Source organism: Cydia pomonella, chromosome 8 (assembly GCF_033807575.1).
Source record: "Cydia pomonella isolate Wapato2018A chromosome 8, ilCydPomo1, whole genome shotgun sequence".
Lineage (NCBI taxonomy): Eukaryota > Metazoa > Arthropoda > Insecta > Lepidoptera > Tortricidae > Cydia > Cydia pomonella.
Genome location: NC_084710.1, coordinates 7,699,823 through 7,723,597, shown reverse-complemented (window position 1 = coordinate 7,723,597; position 23,775 = coordinate 7,699,823). Strand labels below are relative to the sequence as shown.

Sequence of the window (23,775 nt, the reverse complement as noted above, 5' to 3'; positions counted from 1 at the left end):
GGTGTGCAATTAAGAATATTGTATTGTTATACAAATAAATGTCCTTACCAGGATTTGAACCCAGGACCATCGGCTTCATAAGCAGGGTCACTACCTACTAGGCCAGACAGGTCGTCAAAATAAAATATAATTATGTTATAAATAACATAAAATAATATACAAATTCAAATGGTAAATATTAACTAGGTATTATTTGCAGAGAGAAAAACTCACCAGCCTTTAATTTTTCTAATTCCTCCACAGGCACATCCTGAAACAGAATGATTAATGTTATTAACATTTTTATCGAACCTCTCATAAACTCTTAAGAGGAATGGGGACGACCGGTTCTTCATAAAAACTTGGTCCGTGGTTTTTCAAAACAAAATCCATACAAATTTATAAAACTGCTAACGCATAAAAAAATTAAAAAGTAAAAAAAAACCCATGCCCCTAAGTTAATATTATGAATAGCTATGGTCAATTCAATATACATTGAGACTGCGTCTGCCGCTGCCGTCCAGTGGCGCCCTCATTTGGGGAATTGTATTTTCTAATAAACTAAATTATTTGCTTTATGTAAACGGAAAAAAGTGGCTACCATTTGTCGTTTAGTTAATGAGAATGAGGACTACGTTTGTATGGAGGAGCGATCGTCTTCTATCGTCTGTAGTACGTACTGTAGTTGCGGGGCAAGACCAAAATTTGGTGTGGGCAAGGTAAGCTATATTTAGCGAAGCCTTCTAGTGGCGTAAGAAATAACGAATACATTTTTATGTTGCGTCCGAGTACGTATTTAAGGCGCGAGGCCGCTCGGATCGCCAGGCCGTAGGCGGTCGCCCACGTCGGTCACGCCTAGCGCCGCCTCTGCTTAAAAGTTTTTTTTTATGTTCGTTTAAGACAATTGGAACATTGGGTACTATACTACTATATTACTAGCATTCTTTAATTATTTGATTACGCATAAAATATGAAGGAGTTATCTGTAAGGAGGTAAATGTCACGTATTATGAAAATAAAAATATCGCTTCGGACAGGAATGCGTTTGCGTTCTATTTTTCCTTTAATCAAAAAAGTTTGTAACATCCCTTGCAGCCGTTTCTGCTTAATATCATCACGCTCCTCGATTGTTGAGCAATTTAGGGTCCTAGATAAATTGCTTGTTGGAAATTTAAGTTATGAATTGTCCAATTTAGCTAGAACCCTAAATGCCTCAACAACCACGGAGCGTGACTGTACATAACTATTCATGCTAATTCTTTTAAAATTACCAAATACAAACAATACTTAATTATTGTGTAGGAATTTAAATAACCGTGTTCAATCGCACAATATCCGTGATTTGCTAACTTCATCGAATTTATTTAAAAAATTGCACATACTCCCAATGCCATGTTTGTACATTAAAAAAATTTGCATATTTGTGAAAACCCACCAATATTTTTTCATACAGAGAAACGAGATCACTCAAAGGCAGACCCGTCAAAAAACTATGTCTCGTATGCATAAACCAGTTTCTAATAAGGCCATGTACGAAAGAAACGTATACAACATGTGCATAAAGATTTTTAACCATTTACCAGAGCATTTAAAGCTGTTACAAGATAATGAGTTTAGTCGTAAATTAACAAACTGGCTGCTTGACAAATGTTTTTATAGCATTAAAAAATATTTAGAATTTAATGAGTAACGACAAATTCCGTAGTATGTATCAATAATATTGACATAATAATTGTTTTCAACTATGCAAATTTTTCTAATTATTTTCAAATTCATATATATATATTATTTATATATATTTTCCCTTGATTTTTAATGATTATTTTTATAATTCTATGGCGACTGACTGACTTTTTTCCTAATTTTTCTAATTCTCTAACTATTTATGCTAATGTCTTAATTTCAATTTTGTTATTTTTCAATGCTTAGATTTGACACATTATATTTGCACGCTTGCTTGCAAGCAAAATACACATTGTACCTGAATAGTCCTAACACCTTATGTTACTGTATTTTTGCAAATAAATAAATGATTGATTGATTGATTGATTGAATAAACTAATTTATTCATCAATTATTTTACTACCCAAGAATTCATATTATTTCGTTTTTAGCATGTTAAGGATAATAGACTATAATTATATCATCTAGTAATTGCTTTGGCATGCTCTGCATGGATAGAAATTGATAAAAACATACGGCCCGATTCGAAGAATGATTAAGACACGTTTAAGATCTTTAAAAGATCGATAACTAAACGACATGTCAAAATTGACGTTTATTTCGATTCCGCTGTGATCCCAGTAAGATCTATCTGTGATATTTCTAACGTCAAAGTGACATTGGTTGCCTGAATCGACTGCTTTTGTCAATTATACAAAATACAAACGATATCTAAATGAGAACTTATCGTTATCGTAACTCATTCTTCGAATCGGGCCGATATATAATATATAATAGCTTCGGGATAAGATCCATAGGAGGTATGTTGAAAGTATTAAAACATTAAGTCAAATTAATCATCTGTAACAAGTCTCAATAACAAATTAAAATTACCCGACGGTTTCATCAATTAAGACGAACTTATGATACCTCATATATTATAAACTGTCCAACGGTGTAGGTTTTAAGGATGACTCATGCTAGACCGGGCCGGGCCTTCGTTTTCTATGGAAAGCACCACGTAATCACCGATCAGTCGTTATAGAAAATGACGTGTCAGACGCCTCGGCCCGTGCACGGGCCGTTCTAGCGTGAGTCATCTTCTCGGCCATGCCAAAGAATAAATACATTTTGATATTTAGATACGTTAGTATCGGTCTTCAATATTCGGGTAAAATAGGAAAGTTTCGGATAAAAATAACTATATTTGAAAAAAATCTATGATCACCCTCGTATATTTTTAGGCACTACATAAATATTTTAAGAATGTACACAGAATAATGTTTTAGAACTTCGGGAGCGAAATACGATAACAGTACCTAGATATTAATTACATAATAAGGATAATATTTCATGCTAAAATTTCACGAATTCTTAGCTTATACAGTTAAATTCACTGAATAAATTATATTGGTTTTGAAACTCATGAATAAAGTGCTGAAATATAAATTAATTTAGGTGAATTACTTATTACATGGAGCTTTAGCTAATCAAATCGCAATTCATTTAATGTTAAGGCTTAGAAATTGTCACTTTTTCATATATCTTGCGTTAAATGACTGCGTTTTGTACGTGCTATGTTATAAAAGCAATATATTAACTATATATCTTTACTAAGACGATATTGGTGGACTACTTCTCCATATAAACGTAGTCCCCATTTGCTTTTCGGGATAAATAAATACATATTTAAATATTTGGGGACAATCATACACAAATCTACCTAGCCCCAAACTAAGCAAAGCTTGTATTTACTATGGGTACTAGGAGACGACATACATACATACTTACATACTCGTACATAGGAAACCCACGACTTAGCAACAAATATGTATGTTCATCACACAAATAACTGCCCTTACCGGGATTCGAATCCGGGACCATCGGCTTCATAGGCAGGTCACTACCCACTAGGCCAGACCGGTTGTTAGAAAAAATAATATAATTATATTATTAATCGCTATTGGCAAGCCGTTAAATACGCTGAGGCAAATGGCCTCTTAGATAGATAAAAGGCGCATTGTGGTCATAGCCTAATATTTGTATAATGTCCGCCGTACCATTCACTTATCCGAATCTCTGTACAGCATCCTATAAAATTATGTTAAAGAACATAAAGTTATGTTCTTTGAGAATACAGGATACTTTAATCTGTCGTAATTTATTCAGGTATCATCGTTGTAGACCGTACCTACAGATATTATTTAGCATAAATTATACCATGTATCGTGCCCATAATTTAAAGGCGATATTATTTTCATTTGAATGTAAATAATATTATAAACAATGTATCGAGTTAGCCAATTTGCTTAAAAAGTATCCAATTAATTTCTCATGGGACATTGGCCTGGGGCATAAAATTAAAGTTAAAACGAGCTTATGTAAATATCTCGTTTCGCTCAAACGTTTGTTCAGTTGCGACTGGTGCGAGTTGTTGTTACAACGACATAACTTGAGTTGTTGTTCAAAGACTCAGAAAAATCAAAACGGATTGAGTGCAAAACCAAGAAAAAGGTAGGTGGACAATATATGTGCGAGACAATATAAAAATTATGGATGTGCGAACGAAGGAATAGTAGACAAGAGCGAAGGAATAATGATGACAAATTTAAATTTTCCACTTAAAAGATATTCCGTAAAACCACCCAACTATAGTCCAAAGCTCCCAACTATGGTCCACAAATAAACTCAATTTTTCTCGTTCAGGTGTGTATTTTACTATATTTTTGTAGTTCTGAGGCAAAGTATGTTTATAAATGAAAGGTAAAACTAGGAGTAAACCACAAGGAACATTGTTATAGATACTTAATTTCCTTTTGAACTTGTGGACCATAGTTGCAGTATTGGACTATAGTTGGGTGGTTTTACGGTTCATTCATTCGTTGCTTCACTATCTTTTTCCAATAAGTACCCATATCAACCTCGTGGTCACGTTATCCTCGTTTGGTGAAGGTCATAGTTTCTTGCTTGCGCAACTAATAGTAATATATACAACCTGTTGCCAACTTTCAATTTTAATAAAGTTGAAGAAATATCAGCGTCCAGAACTGTCAAACTTTGTAAGTCTACGTCGACTTTTTAAGTCTTGTTATCATAGTGGTTTTGATGAATATAAAGATCGCCTATTTTAGCAGTTGTTCATCTTCAAATCTACTATACATTTAAAATATTTATACTTCAGTAAGGACCTTTTTAAAATATTATCAACCAATAAGAAAATAAAATTCATTATAATAAAATTTTGCGGCACTAATAAAATAACCAGCATAAGTTATTTAGTTTTTCCGCTACAGAAAATTAAATGCGTTCAAATTGAATTTAGAATCAAGCACCACTTGCATAGCAGCTGTTCAACCGTTTTCCAAGCACTTAACAGCGACTAAATAAACATTTATTAGCAAGTAAAAACATTTAAAATAATCCCGCGAGCCAACGTCAAAGTAATATAATTTGCATATTTAGAGCTTCTGATACGCCGCTTGAATATAAAGAGACTTCAGTACTGAAGGCATAAAGACTGTCCACGATAAGAAGTGGTCGTCTTTTACCGAATGTATAGGTATATTTTGAAGCAGTTTTTGATTTTTTTTTTTTTTTTTAATACTACGTCGGTGGCAAACAAGCATACGGCCTGCCTGATGGTAAGCAGTCTCCGCAGCCTATGTACACCCGCAACTCCAGAGGAATTACATGCGCGTTGCCGACCCTAACCCCACCCCCCTCGTTGAGCTCTGGCAACCTTACTCACCGGCAGGAACACAACACTATGAGTAGGGTCAAGTGTTATTTGGCTGCTGTTTTCTGTAAGGTGGAGGTACTTCCCCAGTTGGGCTGCTCTAGATCTGGAATGACATCTGCTGTGCTGTGCCCTACCACACAAGGCGAGATGACATTCACATTGCCCATACCTCTCTTTTGGACGTAGTTTAAGGACATACCCGGGTCCAAAATTATTAATCATCTGTATATACATATAACAAAAATACAATCGTATATGTGTTAGGTATATGTGAGTTTTTGCCGAATATATTCCATCATACCTTTAATTTCTTGTACAGCGTTTTCTGATAGTCTGCACTCTTCCTGACACAATGTCACAATTGTATTTATACTTAAAAAAACCGTTTTACGCACATTAGAATATCATCTAACCAAAGGGATACTTTTTGAAACTCTTTTCTATTTATGGTACTTAGTCAGGAAGACTTTTCACTCCAAGCATTGAATGTTGTTTTTGTATGGAAGGCATTTTTTTTGTCAAAAAGTAAAATTCACCAAAGTTAAAAAAACCTCTGAACTAACTTAATCTGAATATTGTGGAAAGAAAACGTAATAAGGGATAATTTGGATCACCTAATTAAAAATAATACAGGAAAACTTGGTATAAAGACTGCCAGAAGACGCTGTACAAAAAAATATTGGTACAATGGGATAAATATTGCTAAAATTCATGGATAACAAAACGTTATATTATTTTTGTATTTTATTACATTTATTTCAGTGATTTACCATATTCTAGGTCTAGGTCTAAAAGATACTTCCCTCCCCTCTCAATTCCTTTTTCATCACGTAATTACAGAAAGAATAGCTTCTACTACGAGCTGGTAAAAGTCTAAATGAACTAACGAAGGAGCGGGATATAGACGTTTTTAATAGCAACATCACAACTATAAGACGGATTCTAACAGACAAATTACTTGAGTGAGCGAGTCGTATGTGTTGGCATATTATTGTATCGATTAACGTATTAAGATTACTAATAAGTTTTGGTTTCTTTGTTCAGTATATAATATAATAAGTATTAATATTTAAAAATATTAGTGGTAACACGTTGTAAAAAAAAAAAAAATCTAGTGCTAATAACCACCAATTATCTGTTAACCTGTTGCTACCGGTGGGATGGGAACCTATAATTGGCTCTTTGTTATCTATATATATAACTATTGTACAATTTATAGCTGTTGGTTCTCCGAACAATAAATAATAAATAATAATAAATAATAAATATTATTCATGACCACTTTTTATCGTGGACTGGACGTGGAATATTACATTAATTCAATTTTAATTAGTGTTTCGCTTGCATAAGCTTATAATGCATTTCATAAGCTTATTTTAATCAAACTATTATCACATATCAGGAGTGGTATTCGAATTGCAGTATTTAACCACGTATTTGACAATGAATAACAGTAATAATTTCTTACAGATTTTTTTATTACCCGGGTAAAAAATATTTTCGTTGTTTTGTTTCTGACCACTCCGTCATGCTTGTATTAGCGGCTTTTATCAAATATATTTCTAGCTGTAGATTATTATTTATTTATTTAAACTTTATTGCACAAATTTACAAAAAAGAGTACAAATGGCGGAGTTAACGCCTTGAGGCATTTTCTACCAGCCAACCATTGGGCTAAACAGAAATAGTTTGGTGCAGGATTGTAAAGAGTTGATTTGGAAATAGACACAAGTCGAGACTACTATGATACTATACTTACAAATATACCTACAGATAAACATATTCAATATATATAAATAAACATACATATAATAATAATTATGATTACATTTTACTTAAGAAAAATTTAAAGCGAAAAATCATCCCATACAAAAAGTTACACTCCGTCACATTTTTTGGGGGCAAAAACAGGACAACGAATATAATTTTGACTCACCCGTAGCACATTTTGCTCACACCAGTGGTGGATAAGTTTGAGCGAATGAAGTTAAGATTAAATGAAATATACCACATCAATCTTTAGATTCAAATCAGTCCCAAAGTGCTTGTAAACACAACAGTTCAAAACCTTTAGGGCTGAAGATTTATCATAAATACTTACAGGCCATTTCGAGTTTTAATTATTAAATCTCATTTCAATATGATACCGATATGATACTGTACTACCGGTATCATTATCGAAAAGGACGTTTTTGGACTCGAGTTTTAGGTATAAGATCTCATTTCAATATCTGATCACATTTTTTTGGTTGAAGGTTGACATAATGCCTTCAGCACGTCCTCTAAAGGAGATTGGAACCATCTCATATTGGAATTCTGACAGATCTATTTTTTTTTATTGTATTGGGAAACATACCGCATCAATAATACACACATTGTATATGTCTGTGTTTATTTTATTTTATGATACACGCAATGATTTATTGAGGTGCAAAAATGTTTACACTTTGTTTATTAACAAACAATATTATTCGACTACATTGTTAAAAAACAGGACAACGAATATTCATTGCATATTGTCTTTTTATATCTCCTTTAAATATAATAGTTACAGCTAGGAAGACATAGGATGGATAACACATATATCTTAATAATAAGAAGGTAAATCATTAGGCAAAACATTTTCCTCTTTAAGTTTATACAATAATAGTGCTCTGAAATAATTTTAGATCACATTATATTCTTGGAATTGGCCTGTTAGTATGATAAAATATCTCATTAATCTTACCACTTTGCTCACACATAGTTGCGGACCTATCCTTTAATCACGCTCACTACGTAACCGATATTTACGGCCCGATTCGAAGAATGATTAAGACACGTTTGAGATCTTGGAAAGATCTTTAAAAGATCGATAACTAAACGACATGTCAAAATTGACGTTTATTTCGATTCCGCTGTGATCCCAATAAGATCTATCTACGATATTTCTAACATCAAAGTGACAGTGGTTGCTCGAATCGGGCTACTTCTGTCAATTATACGACATACAAACGATATTTAAATGAGAACTTATCTAAACCAGAACTTATCGTTATCGTATCTCATTCTTGGAATCGGGCCGTTACTTGGAAGTAAAGTTAGGCGGATTAGTTCTCGCGTGACTATGTGCTATGGAGATTTATTAGTATAGTTAGAATTAAGTCAATTAGCTATACGCTGAAACTTTCTAATTATGACTTAATTCCCAATAAAGGCAAGTAAAGGAAAATTCTATTATCCCTCATATGGTGACGGTTATCGCTTACCATTAAGCGGTTCCTCTGCTCGTTTACCTTTCATATCATAAAAGAAGATTTGCAGGTACAAGAGTTTCCTTTTCTGTAATGTGACTAATGGTAAAAAATACGCACAGAAAAAGAATCGCCTACTTTAAAAGCCAAAAAGTCGCAACACAGGAAATAAGAGGCCGTGGAATGCTTCGAAAAAGTTACCTAAAATACCCAAGGACATAATTGTATATATATCTTAAATACCGTCAAGTTCTTTTTTTTACATAAAAATTGTACAGTCGAGTTAATAAATATGCATATTTTTTTTCACCTTATTGCAATGGATTAAAGTGATGAAATGTGTACAAACTTATGAACTCGACTGTAACTGTCGTATTTTAACATCGACTCTATAAAGACAGAAGCAAGTTTTATTATAAGGTGTATTTAGACGTAATATTTGTTCGCAAATAGCAAAGGAAATAGGCGTGGGCGGGCTCAGAGATTCTTATATGAAGTATATTATACGGCTCAAAGGAAAATATTAAGTGATTTTTGTGCCGGTATGTAAAAGTAAACAGTATTATCAATTTTATTTTCAGTTTAATAACTGAAATATTACTACAGGTTTTTTCGTGTACCTAATTCCTTTCTCTTCTTGAAAGTTGGTTAAAAATGCAGCATAAACCCTTAAGGCAATAAATATAAATAGTTAATCCTAACATTTTTTTTCCCACACTTACAACTATTATTGAGAAAATGGTCTGACTACTTATGTATAAAATTACAATCTAAAGTATATTATTACATATATAAGATAATATATACAATGCTGATGCTGAATGCTATGAATTAATTCAGAGAACATGAGAATAGGTCACTATTCTCTGCCATTACGTAGTGGTAGAAGAGCCGGATAGAAAATTTTGTGCCGACTTGATATCGCGATGAAATGCACGATGGTTTTCCATGAAAGTGACGCTAACGGCCCGATTCGAAGAATGATTAAGACACGTTTAAGATCTTGGAATGATCTTTAAATGTCAAAATTGACGTTTATTTCGATTCCGCTGTGATCCCAATAAGATCTATCCACGATATTACGCTACTATTGATGCTGACTGTACGAGCCGGGGTTTGAATCCGCCACTTCCGGATTGCAAGTCGCACGCTCTTACCGCCAGGCTACCAGCGCTTCTTGTAATAACCATTCGTGACGACTACTTAATAATAAAATGATGTTTTTTTTATACTACGACGGTGGCAAACAAGCATACGGCCCGCCTGGTAAGCAGTCACCGTAGCCTATAGACGCCTGCAACCTCCAGAGGTGTTACATGCGCGTTGCCGACACTTTAAAAACCTGTACACTCCTTTTTTGAAGAATCCCATACTGTATACCCTCGGGAAAACCTCGGAAGGGAGCTCATTCCACAGCCGGAGCGTCCACAGGAGGAAATTCCTCTTGAACCGCACAGTACGGCCAGATTTATCTTTACGATACGTCTAGATACGATATGGATCGGATATGTCAGTGTCAAAAGTGACGTTTCTTCAAACAAAAACGTTACGATACAAAAACGATACTTTAAATATTAGGTCTAGATACGATACGATACGGACCGGATATATTAGTGTCAAATGTGACGTTTCTTCAAACACACGTCACTTTTAGCACTGACCTATCCTATCCGTATCGTATTTAGACCTAATATTTGACGTATCGAATAGGGCCGTAACTTGTTATTAATTTCAATTAGCGCGAACAAAGTTTGTAACTTACCGGTTTCATTTCCCGCGAACCATCTGAAACAAACAATTAAACTGATTAATGCTTGTATTAAATGCTACGAATGCCTACGGCGTAGCGGCTACACGGAGGCCTACGGCGTAGCGGCACGTACAACAAATACTGCCCTAGGGTGATTAATTTGGGCTCTAATTTAATACTACGCACCTGGTTAGGTAGATCCGTAAAATGAAGCTTTCGTGGGAGAAATTACCCTTAAAGCCTGAATTAAAAAGTATTTGACGTTTTTATTATAGGACATTATTACACAAATTGACTAAGTCCCACAGTAAGCTCAATAAAGCTTGTGTTGAGGGTACTTAGACAACGATATATATAATATATAAATACTTAAATACATAGAAAACACCCATGACTCAGGAACAAATATCCATGCTCATCACACGAATAAATGCCCTTACCAGGATTTGAACCCGGGACCATCGGCTTCGTAGGCAGGGTCACTACCCACTAGGCCAAACTGGTCGTCAAAACGACCAAACCACGTTTAGAACGAGTTTAACACTTTCGTAGCGCCACACTCGTAGCCGATCGCAGCGTTTTCCCGCTTTGTAGGGGAAAGCGAGCACGAACATGCCATAAAAATAATAATATCCAAAAATGCCTTATAACATTTTGAAAAAGAGTTGATATTCTTTAAACTGGTGGTTCGATTTCCATCAAACATAGCTAAGAACCACCGCAAGAAAACTCGTTTTCACGTGAAAAATAACACATCAAAATCGGTCCATCTGCTGGAGAGCTACGGTGCTGCAGACAGACAGACAGACAGACATTGGCGTCAAACATATAAGCACCCCCCTTTTTGCCTCAGAGGTTAAAAATAGGGACCGGTGTCAAAAATAAAAAAAGTTTTTTATTTTGAGGTGCTAATTAGCTTTCCGTAAAGGTAACTTTTTGTTGAAAGGACGTATTGCATTACAAAAAGCTTTTATGTAATGCAATATGTCTAAAATCTAAAAATAATCACATGTGCAAATGCACAACATCTTGTCAGTTATTTAACTGACAAGATGTTTAACACTTTCTGTGATATTAAAAATTGTGAAGTTTTTAACTAAGAGGTACCACATTATCGGTTGTCGATTAGATGGATTTAATTTTGAACCTTTATGGAAATAGCGTAGTCTTACTGACAACCAACAGTAAGTACCCGTTTGGTTGAAAACGACACAACTGTTTGACATAAATGTCATTGTCAACGTGTCATTTGATTTATCAACGCCAGTTAAGTGTTACAATACACAAAATACAATACAAATCCTCTTTATTGCACAACCTCAAAATAACTTCTACAAAGAGACATACATACTCGTAATACATGAACGGCCCGATTCGAAGAATGATTAAGACATGTTTAAGATCTTGGAACGATCTTTAAAAGATCGATAACTAAACGACATGTCAAACTTGACGTTTATTTCGATTCCGCTGCGATCCCAATAAGATCTATCTACGATATTTCTAACGTCAAAGTGAAATTGGTTGCCCGAATCGAGCTGCTTCTGTCAGTTATACGACATACAAACGATATCTAAATGAGAACTTATCTAAACCAGAACTTATCGTTATCGTAATTCATTCTTCGAATCGGGCCGTAAGACAGAGGTGACAACAGGCGGTCTTATCGCTAAAGGGCGATCTCTACCAGACAACCTTTAGGTAGCGGAGAAGTAAGTAATTGAAGTAAGTAGTTGTTACGTAAAGGAGGTTTTAGAATCTGTTCAATGAAGTCTCCTTTAATTATCTCATTAACAGGGTGTTTTTATGCAGCAAATTTGTTTTCCAATTTTCTCCGAAAAATATCATAAAACATGTTTCCTAATTTAATATACTACAGGAGCTTTAAAAATGTCGGTAGCTAATCTGTTTAGCACCTTATATATTTTCCTCAGCTGTCCACGAATGCTGAAAAAGGCATGATGTATTTTAAATAAATTCACGCGAATTAAATTAATAGATAATTTTTAAGTTAATTCATTATATGCGATATAAACAGTTTTTTTTTTTTTAATTAATAACTTCAGATAATTTTAATAAGTATTTTCTTGTATAATTATTAAAATTATTCTAATAGTGGCAAGAGGCGACCCGTGAATACAAGGCATTCGTACGCACAGGCACGTCATGAAATCATTTAATTAGTGACCCACATGTATGGCGTTTAACGTGTTTAGTTAGTAACAAATTGAGGAATGAGGTAAAATAATTACCGCTCGCTTATACTGGTTTAAATAGATTACGAGCATAATACACCCACACTCTGAATACCTCGTTTTTATAGTACCCTCCACTCGAAGGCAATTTTAACGTAAAATATGTCCATAATGAATAAATATGCCTGCGTAGGTTGCATGCATAATATCCTGCTTCCTAGAGGAAGCTTAACTCGACTTGGTTTTAGCGTTACTGCTAAAATTATTATCTTACTAATCCTATATATCCTGTCCCAGTCTTGGAGGATTTTTGCGGGGGAGAGGGCACGACAAATGGTTGCTATTTGTACGTAATACGCTCTAATAACCATGTAAGATAAACGTCAGTCCATACAATACATATGACTATCGACAGATGGGTGAGCTCTTAAAGGCGACTCCAGTTGTATATCCTCCAAGTTCACAGTACATATTATGTTTAAACTGTACATATTATGTTCACAGTACATATTATGTGACAGCAGGGCATCAACTTTTTATAATAAGAGTCCGCAGCAAGCACGGTTCTCCATACAAACGTATAGGTAGTTACACTCCCAATTTGAAACGACTAGCTAGATTGTAACTTTGTACTCTCAATAGGATAATTAAGGTATATCTATGCCTGTAATTTGTTTATGTGGCTTCAGATACCATAGTAAAAAAATACATTTGAATTGAAGTTTTTCATATAAACTTTGTTTTTGCTCTATTTCGCTTGTTTTATAAGCTGGAGCGATATAAACTAATTACATGTATATATATATTTATATATATACCTCATTGTATATGCAAAGTTGCGTTACAATCCGACACGTAGTTTTAATAAGAGAACGAAACTTTTGTGTGGGAGGGTTAAATTCGGCCGAGCTTGCTGCGGCCTCATAAAGGAAAAATGGAAAAAAATCACCGCTTCCGGCAAGACCATCCGGTTCCGGCTTGCAGACATTTCTGCTTGACGAACAATTCGTTTAGTATGGGTTAGCACAATGTTACTGGTGAATTTTCAATACAACTGACTCCGGAGACTCCGGGGCCGTTAAGATAGAACAGTCTTTCGGGAGATGTCGCTCCCATCCCACTAACCCGAAGATAACCGGTTAAAACGGGAGTTTCCGTGGTTACCAGTTCAATTTGACACGAGGTTAACGGTTTAATCGATGGCGCTAAGGCGCGTAAACAACAAGGAAGGAATGGTAAGATGACAAGCTTAAAGTAGCTCTAGTATGGATAAGAACGATTGGCCTGGTGTTTCAAAAATTTCCTTTTTCCTTTAATATAAAAGTCTGTAGTATCGCAGCCTTTTCTGCTTGATATAAAATTAGGGTGTCAACTGTTGGATTTACTATATAATCTCATTTATCCCTTCCCAACCGAAGAATTGCGGTTTTATTTTATATTCGGGTTGTATGTTGTTGTTGTTGGTGTGTAACTTATATTCGGGGGGTATGTTGTTATAATTACTCTCGAATAAAAAAAAAACTTGTTCGTGTCCAAAGTTCTTCCCCGTACCCCGTCCTGTATTAATTATTATTTTGATAAAACTCTGAATACCTATAAATAATGTCTGTCTTAATTGACTGCATATTTTAATAAATCAACATAGTTTTATTTAACAGGCTTCTGTGGGTAGAGGTCATGGTTATTCCCATATCCTTAAGCAAACCAGTAAAACATTGGTATATTTTTGCTCGCTTATTTTACGATTTTTAAGACCACATTTACGCTGGTTACCCTGAAGTAAACACTTGCCTGTAATCGTTAAGCTGTAGGAATCCAGAGCTCTTTGCATACGCAGGACACAGAGGTTGATTAGAGGAAAACTGACTGGAGGATTTCGTCCGTGTACGATGGCTTTGATAGATTCAAGTCCAAAATTATTCGTGCGCCGAGAATAAAAAAATCTCTTAACTGTTTTGCTCCAAGGTAAAATAAATCTTAAACCGATTTGTGGTATTTTCGATTACATTTTCTATCGATGGAATTGTGTAGGAAGAACGTGCTGCATTGAGACCAGAGTGGCGTAGAGACCTATGTATGGGAGTGAAGCAGGGATCGGAACCGGTTTTTTGCAAAAACTTCGAAATATTTTATATTTCGGTTTATATTATACTCCAAATGTAGGACTCAGTTGTGTTTTCAGATAACGACTTCGTATTATTAGATTGCCTAATTAGAAATGAAGTAATTAACGAAGAACGAAAAAATACCGTTTTCGTTCCCATACAAAAAATACCGGTTTCCGATCCCTGGAGTGAAGAAGCACGACGAGGGGTGGCTGGAAAACTTGAGACATAAAAGGCACAGGCATCACTAGGCTGGTAGCATGGTCTCATATTTGGATGCACAGCATACACATATATGCGACAAGAAGTGCCGTGCAGCGATAGGCTTGTATAGCCATGAGCGGAAATGCATTGACCGTCTCAACCGCTCTTGACACAGTGTTGCAACAATCATCCGTCAGGGATGCAGTGGCCATTGATGAATCGTGTAACGATTTAGTATAATTGATAACGTAACCAATGACTTACCTAAATGATTAGTGATTACATTCGCTCGATAGAAAATTAACTTAGACGTCTTCTTTGTTTAAAGCAGATTCTGCGCAAATGTAGTCAAGAAAAACTGAAACAAACTACGTTAAAGGTTTTTTTTTATTCTTACATTATAAAACACGTTTATTAACAAGTAGGAAGGTGCATTATTTACAGGAAAAACTTAATTATTCTCCAGCTAACATGCAAATAATAAAGTACTAACCTCGCCTAACAAGTTCTGTGTAGAACATATTTTTCCCAGTTAAAGTATAATTGCTTGGTGCTCACCCACGCTTCGGCATAATGAATGGATTATGGAAAAATTTAATTAAAACGCGGTAAAAAATGTCAACAAATTACTCTGCACTGAAGGAATTAGGATATGTTCAGTCATCATCTATACAGTATCTTATCTTGTCTATATCAAAACCATTACAGATTATACAATTGGATTATAGGCTCCGAACCCACATTAGACTCACACTCAGTGGCAAATAAACGTAAAATAATTTTAGTAATTTGACATCAATATAAATTGTCAAGCACTATGTAGGAAACTGGATTTGAAAATAAACAAAATGTACAGATGAATTGATAAATAAACATGACCTACGAACTGTAGGCCTGATAGAAACGTGATAGTCTAGAAATCAGAAATAATTTGCATGATACTTCATTTTTTTTCCTTTTGTTAGATCATGACTAGATGAGGCACGTGCCCTATCAACGTTCTATGCCTACGTGCCTAAAGGGCAGATTCAACTTGATGTTATTAAGTAATGACAGCTCGTGACATGATGATCGATCGTGTAGTAGCTCCTGTTGCTGCTGAATTGGCGCAACTGTGGTGTGGGTTAGTAAAATGGAAATAAGGCAAATGTATTCTTTTAAATATATATTTATTGTACCTTTGAGCTTTGTATAAAAACCTGTGCTACCGTTTTTTTGTGATTCCTTTATTTATTTAACCTTTATTGCACAAATCAAAACCTTATAGTACAAAACACGGACTTAATGCCATGAGGCATGGGCAATTCCTAATATTCTTATTTTTCACTTTATCATAATATCTAATTCATAAACGTAATTTGCAAAATAAAGTTGAATGACGTTGTTTTCGTTTCGGTACAAACGAAAGTTTTTTGATAAATTACGGTTTCTGTGTTTGTTGGATAAGTTAACTGGCCCTGTATAATATGAATTATTCATGACCATTTAACTTATATTTTGTCAGAACTTTTTCCAAAAAGATGGAGTTTAAGTATTCATAATTGACATTTAATTAATTTGAAAAACATTTAATCCAGAGACACTTGCGTTAAAATTAAAAAAAACGTCAACATACAATCTAGAACACTCAGTATGGGTCACTTTGTTTAAAATTATACATTTAGTTCACCAGTAGGTATAGTAATATTCCCTAATGGTTATGAAAACAGGCCCAACTCATATCGACCCCGTAATGTTTTTGAAAGTGCGGAGCCATTATATAAGTACAATACAGATATCGATGAAGCCTTAGGTATATCAGTATCGATATTATTATTCTCAGTAAATAACTTCTGTCAGGAAATTATTCCTAATAAAATACCTACATACAACCTTAGAAGTGAGATGTACCGACCTAAAGAAATATGTTGATATACATTTGTGAAAAGATTCCTCATATTTGTTGCTTATCGTAGATATATGTATATTTTATATAAATAATAATAAATAAATAAATATTATAGGACATTATTACACAAATTGACTAGGTCCCACAGTAAGCTCAATAAGGCTTGTGTTGTAGGTACCTAGACAACGATATTTATAATATATAATTATAAATACTTAAATACATAGAAAACACCCATGACTCAGAAATAAATATCCATGTTCATCACACAAATATATGCTCTTACCAGGATTTGAACCCGGGACCATCAGCTTCATAGGCAGGGTCCCCACTAGACAAGACCGGTCGTCAAATTATATATATATGAAAATACCGCCAAGTCCTTGAATTTGATAAATAAGTTTGGTAATAACTTTAATAACAAGAAGGTCATCAATTATCAAAAAATGTGAACAAGCAACCGCATGTCGACACCGTTCCAACAATAAAATTTCATAAATTGACTAGAATCATTATAAGTCTTCCCAGATATCCTTTAAATTGAGCCGACAAATTGTCTAAAAGTTCACGCTGCGAAGCGTGCGATCACTGCACGGGTGCCGAACGGAATTTATCAATAAATCTTTGTGTGGGAGTACGCGACTACGCGGGGCACGCAAGCGCCTAAATTCAGTATTCAGCCGCTGTCAGCGTCACAAAGCCTTATACGGTATAGATTCGGTGTAAACTAATTTCAGTGAGCTTGCATGACGTGTTTGCGTTTAAACCGCTGCAGAAAATTTGCATATGAAACGATGTGAATAAAAGCTAGAAGGTATCGCTTTACACTAAAGTGTGGTTTATATTGTTGCAGCTGACGATATTGAAATTATTAATATATTAAATACATTCAATAAGGTACCCTTAGCAGACCTGAAGGTTAGCTCGCTTTCTACGGCTGCCATTTAATTGAAACTTCCATGGAGTTTTTACTTCGTATTTAGCGAAGTTTTCACAGACCGATGCATACATATTACATCAGCTCCAAGTGAAATAAATAATTTATATAAAAACGGCCTGGTAAAGGATCTGTCCATACAACAGTTATTCAATTACCGCCAAATGACAGTAGCAGACGTCAGCATTCTAAAATTCGATCAAATAACGCCAACATAAAAGAAGTCCTTTACTTTCCGTTATCAAAATATTGGTATCGAGAAATATCACTGAAAAGTCGAACCTTTCAAATTCGAGACTCGATAAAACAGGAATCGAATTACGAACTCAGAATCGAATGATTTTGATGAAACAGATAAGTCCCAACGGAATTTCTATTTCAAGACTTTTCACTAAGTAAGTCTACTTAATTAAGAAACTGAATTGGAAACAGAACTCCTAAATAACCAAGTATTTTAAAATGGATAATTAGGAAACTCGAGGGACGGCCCGCCAGTTTAATTTTAGATCTAGAATGGATCAGCAGGAAATTGTTTTGGCAGTAATCAATTAATCATCATTTCCGTCTTTATATAGAATTTAATTTATTTACCCTGCTGTTGAACAATCCTAAGAAAATATAAAAGGTTCCATATTAATTATCCTATAAACATGTGAAGTATTTAAATCCATCGTGTATATTTTTCTTAAAAATAAATGAATACCAATTTTTATTCGTTCCATAATTTTTGTTGTGAATGGCAGTCACGTGTCTCCAAACAGCGGCCCGAAGAATTATGGTACAAATTATAACAAGATAATAAATGTCAACAAGGGATATTCCCTTTACTTTTAAAAGGATATTTCGTTTCCGAATACTTATAGGCTTGTTAAGACTACAGGATCAGACGTCAATGATGTAGACAAAGATTGTGTACCTAATGGATAACATTTTACCATTTTTAGCTTGATAAGTTTATAAGATGTTTTTCATTCTTGAGATTTCAAACATCTATTTTATAACAGTGGCATATAATGTATATATTTTTTACAGTAGGTACATATGTATGGTCCTATTTTAGCGCCCTAATGCGGTAATTAAGTACCACTATACGAGCCTATGTCGAAAATTTAAAGGGCCATAAATGTACTGTAAAACGTTGTACAATAATACACGTGCGACTAGGTAATTTGCAACTCGTATCGATTTATAATCCCTTCGGTCATGTTTTAATTTATCTCCACTCATTGCGAATTTCTAACTTTTCGCACTTGTACCGTAATATATAATAGACCACGTTACGTGACTTTACGTTACCTTTACGTTAGTTTTTTACGTGAAAACAATAAAAAATATTTCAAATTAAACAACGTCGCGTTGAGAATTTAAACACGTGAAACAATTTATTCGAGGAATTCTTTTGTTACTCGTACATACAACATGCTTGCACAAAATGGGAATTCCAGGCAGCCTTCAAATTTAGGAACTACGCGCTTTGAAGAAATTTCTAAGCGCAGAAGAATGCAATCAGACTTTGGAACGTTCTCCCACTGTCTATTAGACAAGCGCAGACTAAATTCACTTTCAAGCTCATGTTGCCCAAGCATGTCCTCCGCAAGGCCCCATAGGTTCAGGTTCTTCTCTCACCCTCACTTAGCGTAAGCGTGAGCAAGATGGCTGTGTACGTGTGTACGTTCGAACTGGCTTCTTAGTGTTGTGTTCCAGATAGCGAATATACAAGATTCCAAAGCATGTGCTGTGCTGGCGGTTAGAGATTCGCATTTGTCCCTTAACTTGCCTTGCCAACGTAGTGAATTCTTGCGATTATAGTGAAGCGGCAACTTGGCACATGTTATGTGTTTGAGCCTGTTCGGTACTTTTGTATATGTACGCACAAATACTACGTATTTTCGTTTATTATTTTAAAATCAATTAATACTTCATGGACTAGCATATTCCAAACGGGATAAGCCTGAAAACGGAACGCTTTTCTCAAAGCGCGCAACACCGAAGCTCGAGTGTTGCCATCCTCTCTTACCAACGATCTCCAAATCGAAACGCGCGATATCTGCTCGCTCCGTCGAATCTTGAGTCAGAAAACCCAAAATCAAATTGACACAGTGTACAGCATAAATAGAAATCGTCTCCCGACGCCAGCCTGTGAGATTACGACATTTCACCATCGAAGGAACCAAACCAGGGGCCCCTGAGGAAGTTGCAGACCACGTCACAGGTGAGTCCCCACGGTTTATGCTAGTCATTTATTCGACATAATTGTGTTCGAGCCGGATATTACTATCTGGTATCGGTTTTATGCGTATTATTTGTGCTGTACAAAAGTAATTTCAAGTAAAATTCCTTTCCCTTTGTTCGTAAGTTAGCGAGAACCTACCTCCGCTTACAATTATTAATATCGAGTTTCCGACAACGTCGTGCAATATTTCTCAAAAATACTGATACGTACAGTTAGATCTCAACGAGATCATTCTAATTATATATAGTTTTATATGGTTTTGAGCACTTTTGGCGAAATTACATTCGTCTGTAATTTCCGAGAACCGGGCGGTAGATATTACAGCGGCGCGCGTGGAGTCATTTGCCTAGTACTAATTAATACCTAGGTCTAAATATATTTTGTCGCAACTTATTTATTTATTTTGTACAACGTACATTACATTACATTTAGTATTTACGTACTTAAGTGTATTTTTTAAGGTTCTGGTATAACGTACCGAAAACCACAATATCGTTTACTGTCGCGATAACAGTATCGAGTAAACTGTCGCTCGTATTGCGTACGGCACAGAGTTCAAATTTCTTTAGCTCGGGTTCTACCGACGGGAAATATTATCTTTGTATTTAACATTGCATGTTAAATAATTACAACTTACTTTTAATTTGCGACAAATTATATAACTATTTTACAAACAAACTAACATTTTTGCTAGTACCTAGCCATTTTATAAATCTTATAGCTTAACATAACGTATATACCTACTATACAGATTAACAAGTTTAATCATCTCTTATCTCGTGATAACGTTATTATTTTCCACAGTATAATAACTCAATTTCTTACAAAATGACCGCTATGGAGATTGAACAATTGACATTCGAACGTGATTTAGCTATTAACAATATTCAAAAAATTGTAGATTGTTCGAATAATGCAGCCGAATTTCGAGTTCGAGTTAAAGAGTTAGCCTCAATTAAAAAATCATTTTTCCAAGTTCAAGCGAAAATTGAAAAATTATCGGCTAAGAATGAGTCATTCAACCGCGATGATAATTTAGCTGTGAGAAATAAATTCGATTCTTTGTACTTTAAGGTCCAAGTTGCCTTAGATACGCTTAAGGAGGAGCGTAAACAAAGCATTACGTCCGTCTGCGGCGGATTTAATGGGGTGTCACATGCGAGTTGCTGCGCTCAGCAATCAAATCAATCGCATATTCGTTTACCGCGATTATCGCTTCAAACGTTCACAGGTGTTCTAACTGAATGGAATGCTTTCTATGATTTATTTAAATCACTTGTACATGACAACGTCACTTTAACAAATGTCGAACGCTTCCGGTATTTGTTATTGTTTTTAAAAGATGAACCGTATAATCTTATCAAATCGATTCCTGTTACGGATTCTAATTACGAAAATGCCTTACAGGTATTAATTTCGCGTTATGAAAACAAACGAATTATTTCAACAAAACACTTCGACAACATTTTTGACTGTGAGTCAGTTAACGAGAAAAATGTTGAATCAAGTTTACGTAACTTGGTGAATTGTTATCACGAGAATATTACTGCTTTGAAATCATTAGGTTTACCAGTTGACGACTGGAGTTTCGTACTTTTAAATATTTTGCTACGCAAAATCACACCTCATATTCGTAGACGTTTTGAATTATCGTTAAAAACTTCATGTGAAATTCCTGACGTTACCGAACTACTCGATTTCCTCGATAAGGAACTAGCGGCATCTGAAGTGATGACCGCGTCCGCGCGTACTTCAAGTACATCCGCGGGGTCTGCGCAGCGCGCGGCGCCCGCGCTCGCTGCTGCTGGCGGAGCGGCCGGCTCGGCCCGGTCAGCTGCTGTGACGTCATCGCGCCATGCTTTGGCGGGAAAGCGTGCGATGTCTCTTACTCGCGCGCACTCCGACGTGCAATATAATGCACCGCGCAATAATAACTCTTCGTTTGCGCGTAACTCGCGTACTATGAGTGTACATGCTACAACTGCGGTGGATTATTTAACTAAAATTAAATGCGCGTATTGTAAGGACAATTCACATCCTTTATATAAATGTGAGAAGTTTAATACGCTCACTTTAAAGGAACGAAAACATTTCGTGGAACAAAATAAACTTTGTACGAATTGTTTATTTATTGGCCATGATGCTAAAGACTGCAAGTCGCGCCATACTTGCCGCGTCTGCACTCAAAGGCATCACTCTTCATTACATGAAGATGCGCCCACTCCAAACGTCTTACTGACTACGGAGTCTTCGTCTTCCCCTGAGTTGCGCTCAGTAGCGGAAACCTACACGCCCACTCCATTACATGGAGCTACGGAGCACCCTTCGAGTAAGAACTGTACGGTCTTACTCACGACTGCGCTTGTAAATTTACGACCCCTGAACCAGGGGCCTTACTCGCCGCGGTCCGTTCGCGCCCTTGTGGACCAAGGAGCGCAGACCACGCTCATTTCTGAGTCGTGCGTCCAACGTCTCGGCCTGCCGCGGTACTCCGCGCAGACGAGTACCACTCTCACCGGCATTGGTGGCGAAGTCCAACCACGTGGTTACGTGTTGTGCGAGGTCACGCCCCACAACAAACCCGAGCCGAAGCTTCACATCGAAGCTCTTATCTTACCTAACCTTACAAGCTACACTGCTAATATTCCTAAATCAATTGGGGATATTCAGAAGTTCCCACACCTACAAAATCTTGATTTAGCGGACCCAGAACTGCGCTCGACGCGGCCCGTTGAACTGCTACTGGGATCTGACTATCTGGATAGCATACTACTACTGGACAATATCAAGGGTCCACCGGGCACACCCGTGGCCATCAACAGCATTTTTGGTTATATGTTAGGTGGTAGAATTTCATATGACAGTATGAAACGACTTAGTGTCAACTTGAGTACTTGCCAACTTGACATGAAACTTCAAAAGTTCTGGGAATTGGAATCCATACCAGAACATCCACATCTTACAAAAGAAGAACTGCGCTGTGAATCTATCTTCGTTGATACTCACAGACGAGATGCAAATGGGAAATATACAGTTTCCCTACCCTTCAAGGAGAATGCTCCGCCATTGGGCGATTCTCGTGCTATAGCTCTCTCACGTTTAACTAAACTAGAGGCACGCCTGTCTCGCGACCCTGCCTTACGTGAGAACTATAATAAATGTATCCAAGAATATTTAGACTTGGGACATATGGAGCCAGTCATTGACTCAGCGAGTCCTGGCACTCCCCCCTACTACCTACCCCACCACATTGTGGTGAAGGGTTCCGCATCCACTACGAAGTATCGCATTGTGTACGACGCTTCATGTAAAACTATATCAGGTCGTTCTCTTAACGATAATCTTCTCACTGGTCAGAAATTGCATCAGGACATTTCTGAAATTTTACTGAAGTATAGACTTCATAAAATCGTCTTTACGGCTGATCTCAAAATGATGTATCGCTACATTGGTCTTTGTAAGGAACACCGTGACTTTCATCGGATTCTTTGGAGATTCTCTCCCCATGATCCCGTCAAGGAATATCGTATGTGCTCTGTCACATTCGGCGTCGCTTCCGCGCCTTTTCTAGCCTTGCGCACACTTCGTCAATTAGCAATTGATGAAGCTGCTAACTTTCCACTTGCCTCGCAAGTACTTCTTAACGAAGTATTCGTTGATGATGTCGTTACTGGAGTTGATACGGTTGAAGATGCTGTCACTCTTCAACATCAGCTACTTTCCATTTGTAAAGCAGGAACGTTCGAACTCCGCAAATGGACCAGTAATAGTGCTGAGTTCTTATCGCATTTAAATGATGAGGCTTCCAATCATGATGACGCTCTTATTCTGTCAGCACTTGACACTGACA

The 23,775-nt window shown here is 36.0% G+C and overlaps 1 protein-coding gene across 1 annotated transcript in view; it reads right to left on the bottom strand.

The window, feature by feature from the left end:
- Nucleotides 1-23,775, bottom strand: part of LOC133520464 (uncharacterized) — a 159,842-nt gene that overhangs the window by 33,533 nt on the left and 102,534 nt on the right. Inside the window, exons 3-4 of the mRNA XM_061854896.1 lie at nt 10,376-10,398; nt 214-250 (exon numbers count right to left, since the gene is read on the bottom strand). Of these exons, the coding sequence (XP_061710880.1) occupies nt 214-250; nt 10,376-10,398 (60 nt within the window). The remainder of the gene's footprint in view (nt 1-213; nt 251-10,375; nt 10,399-23,775) is intronic.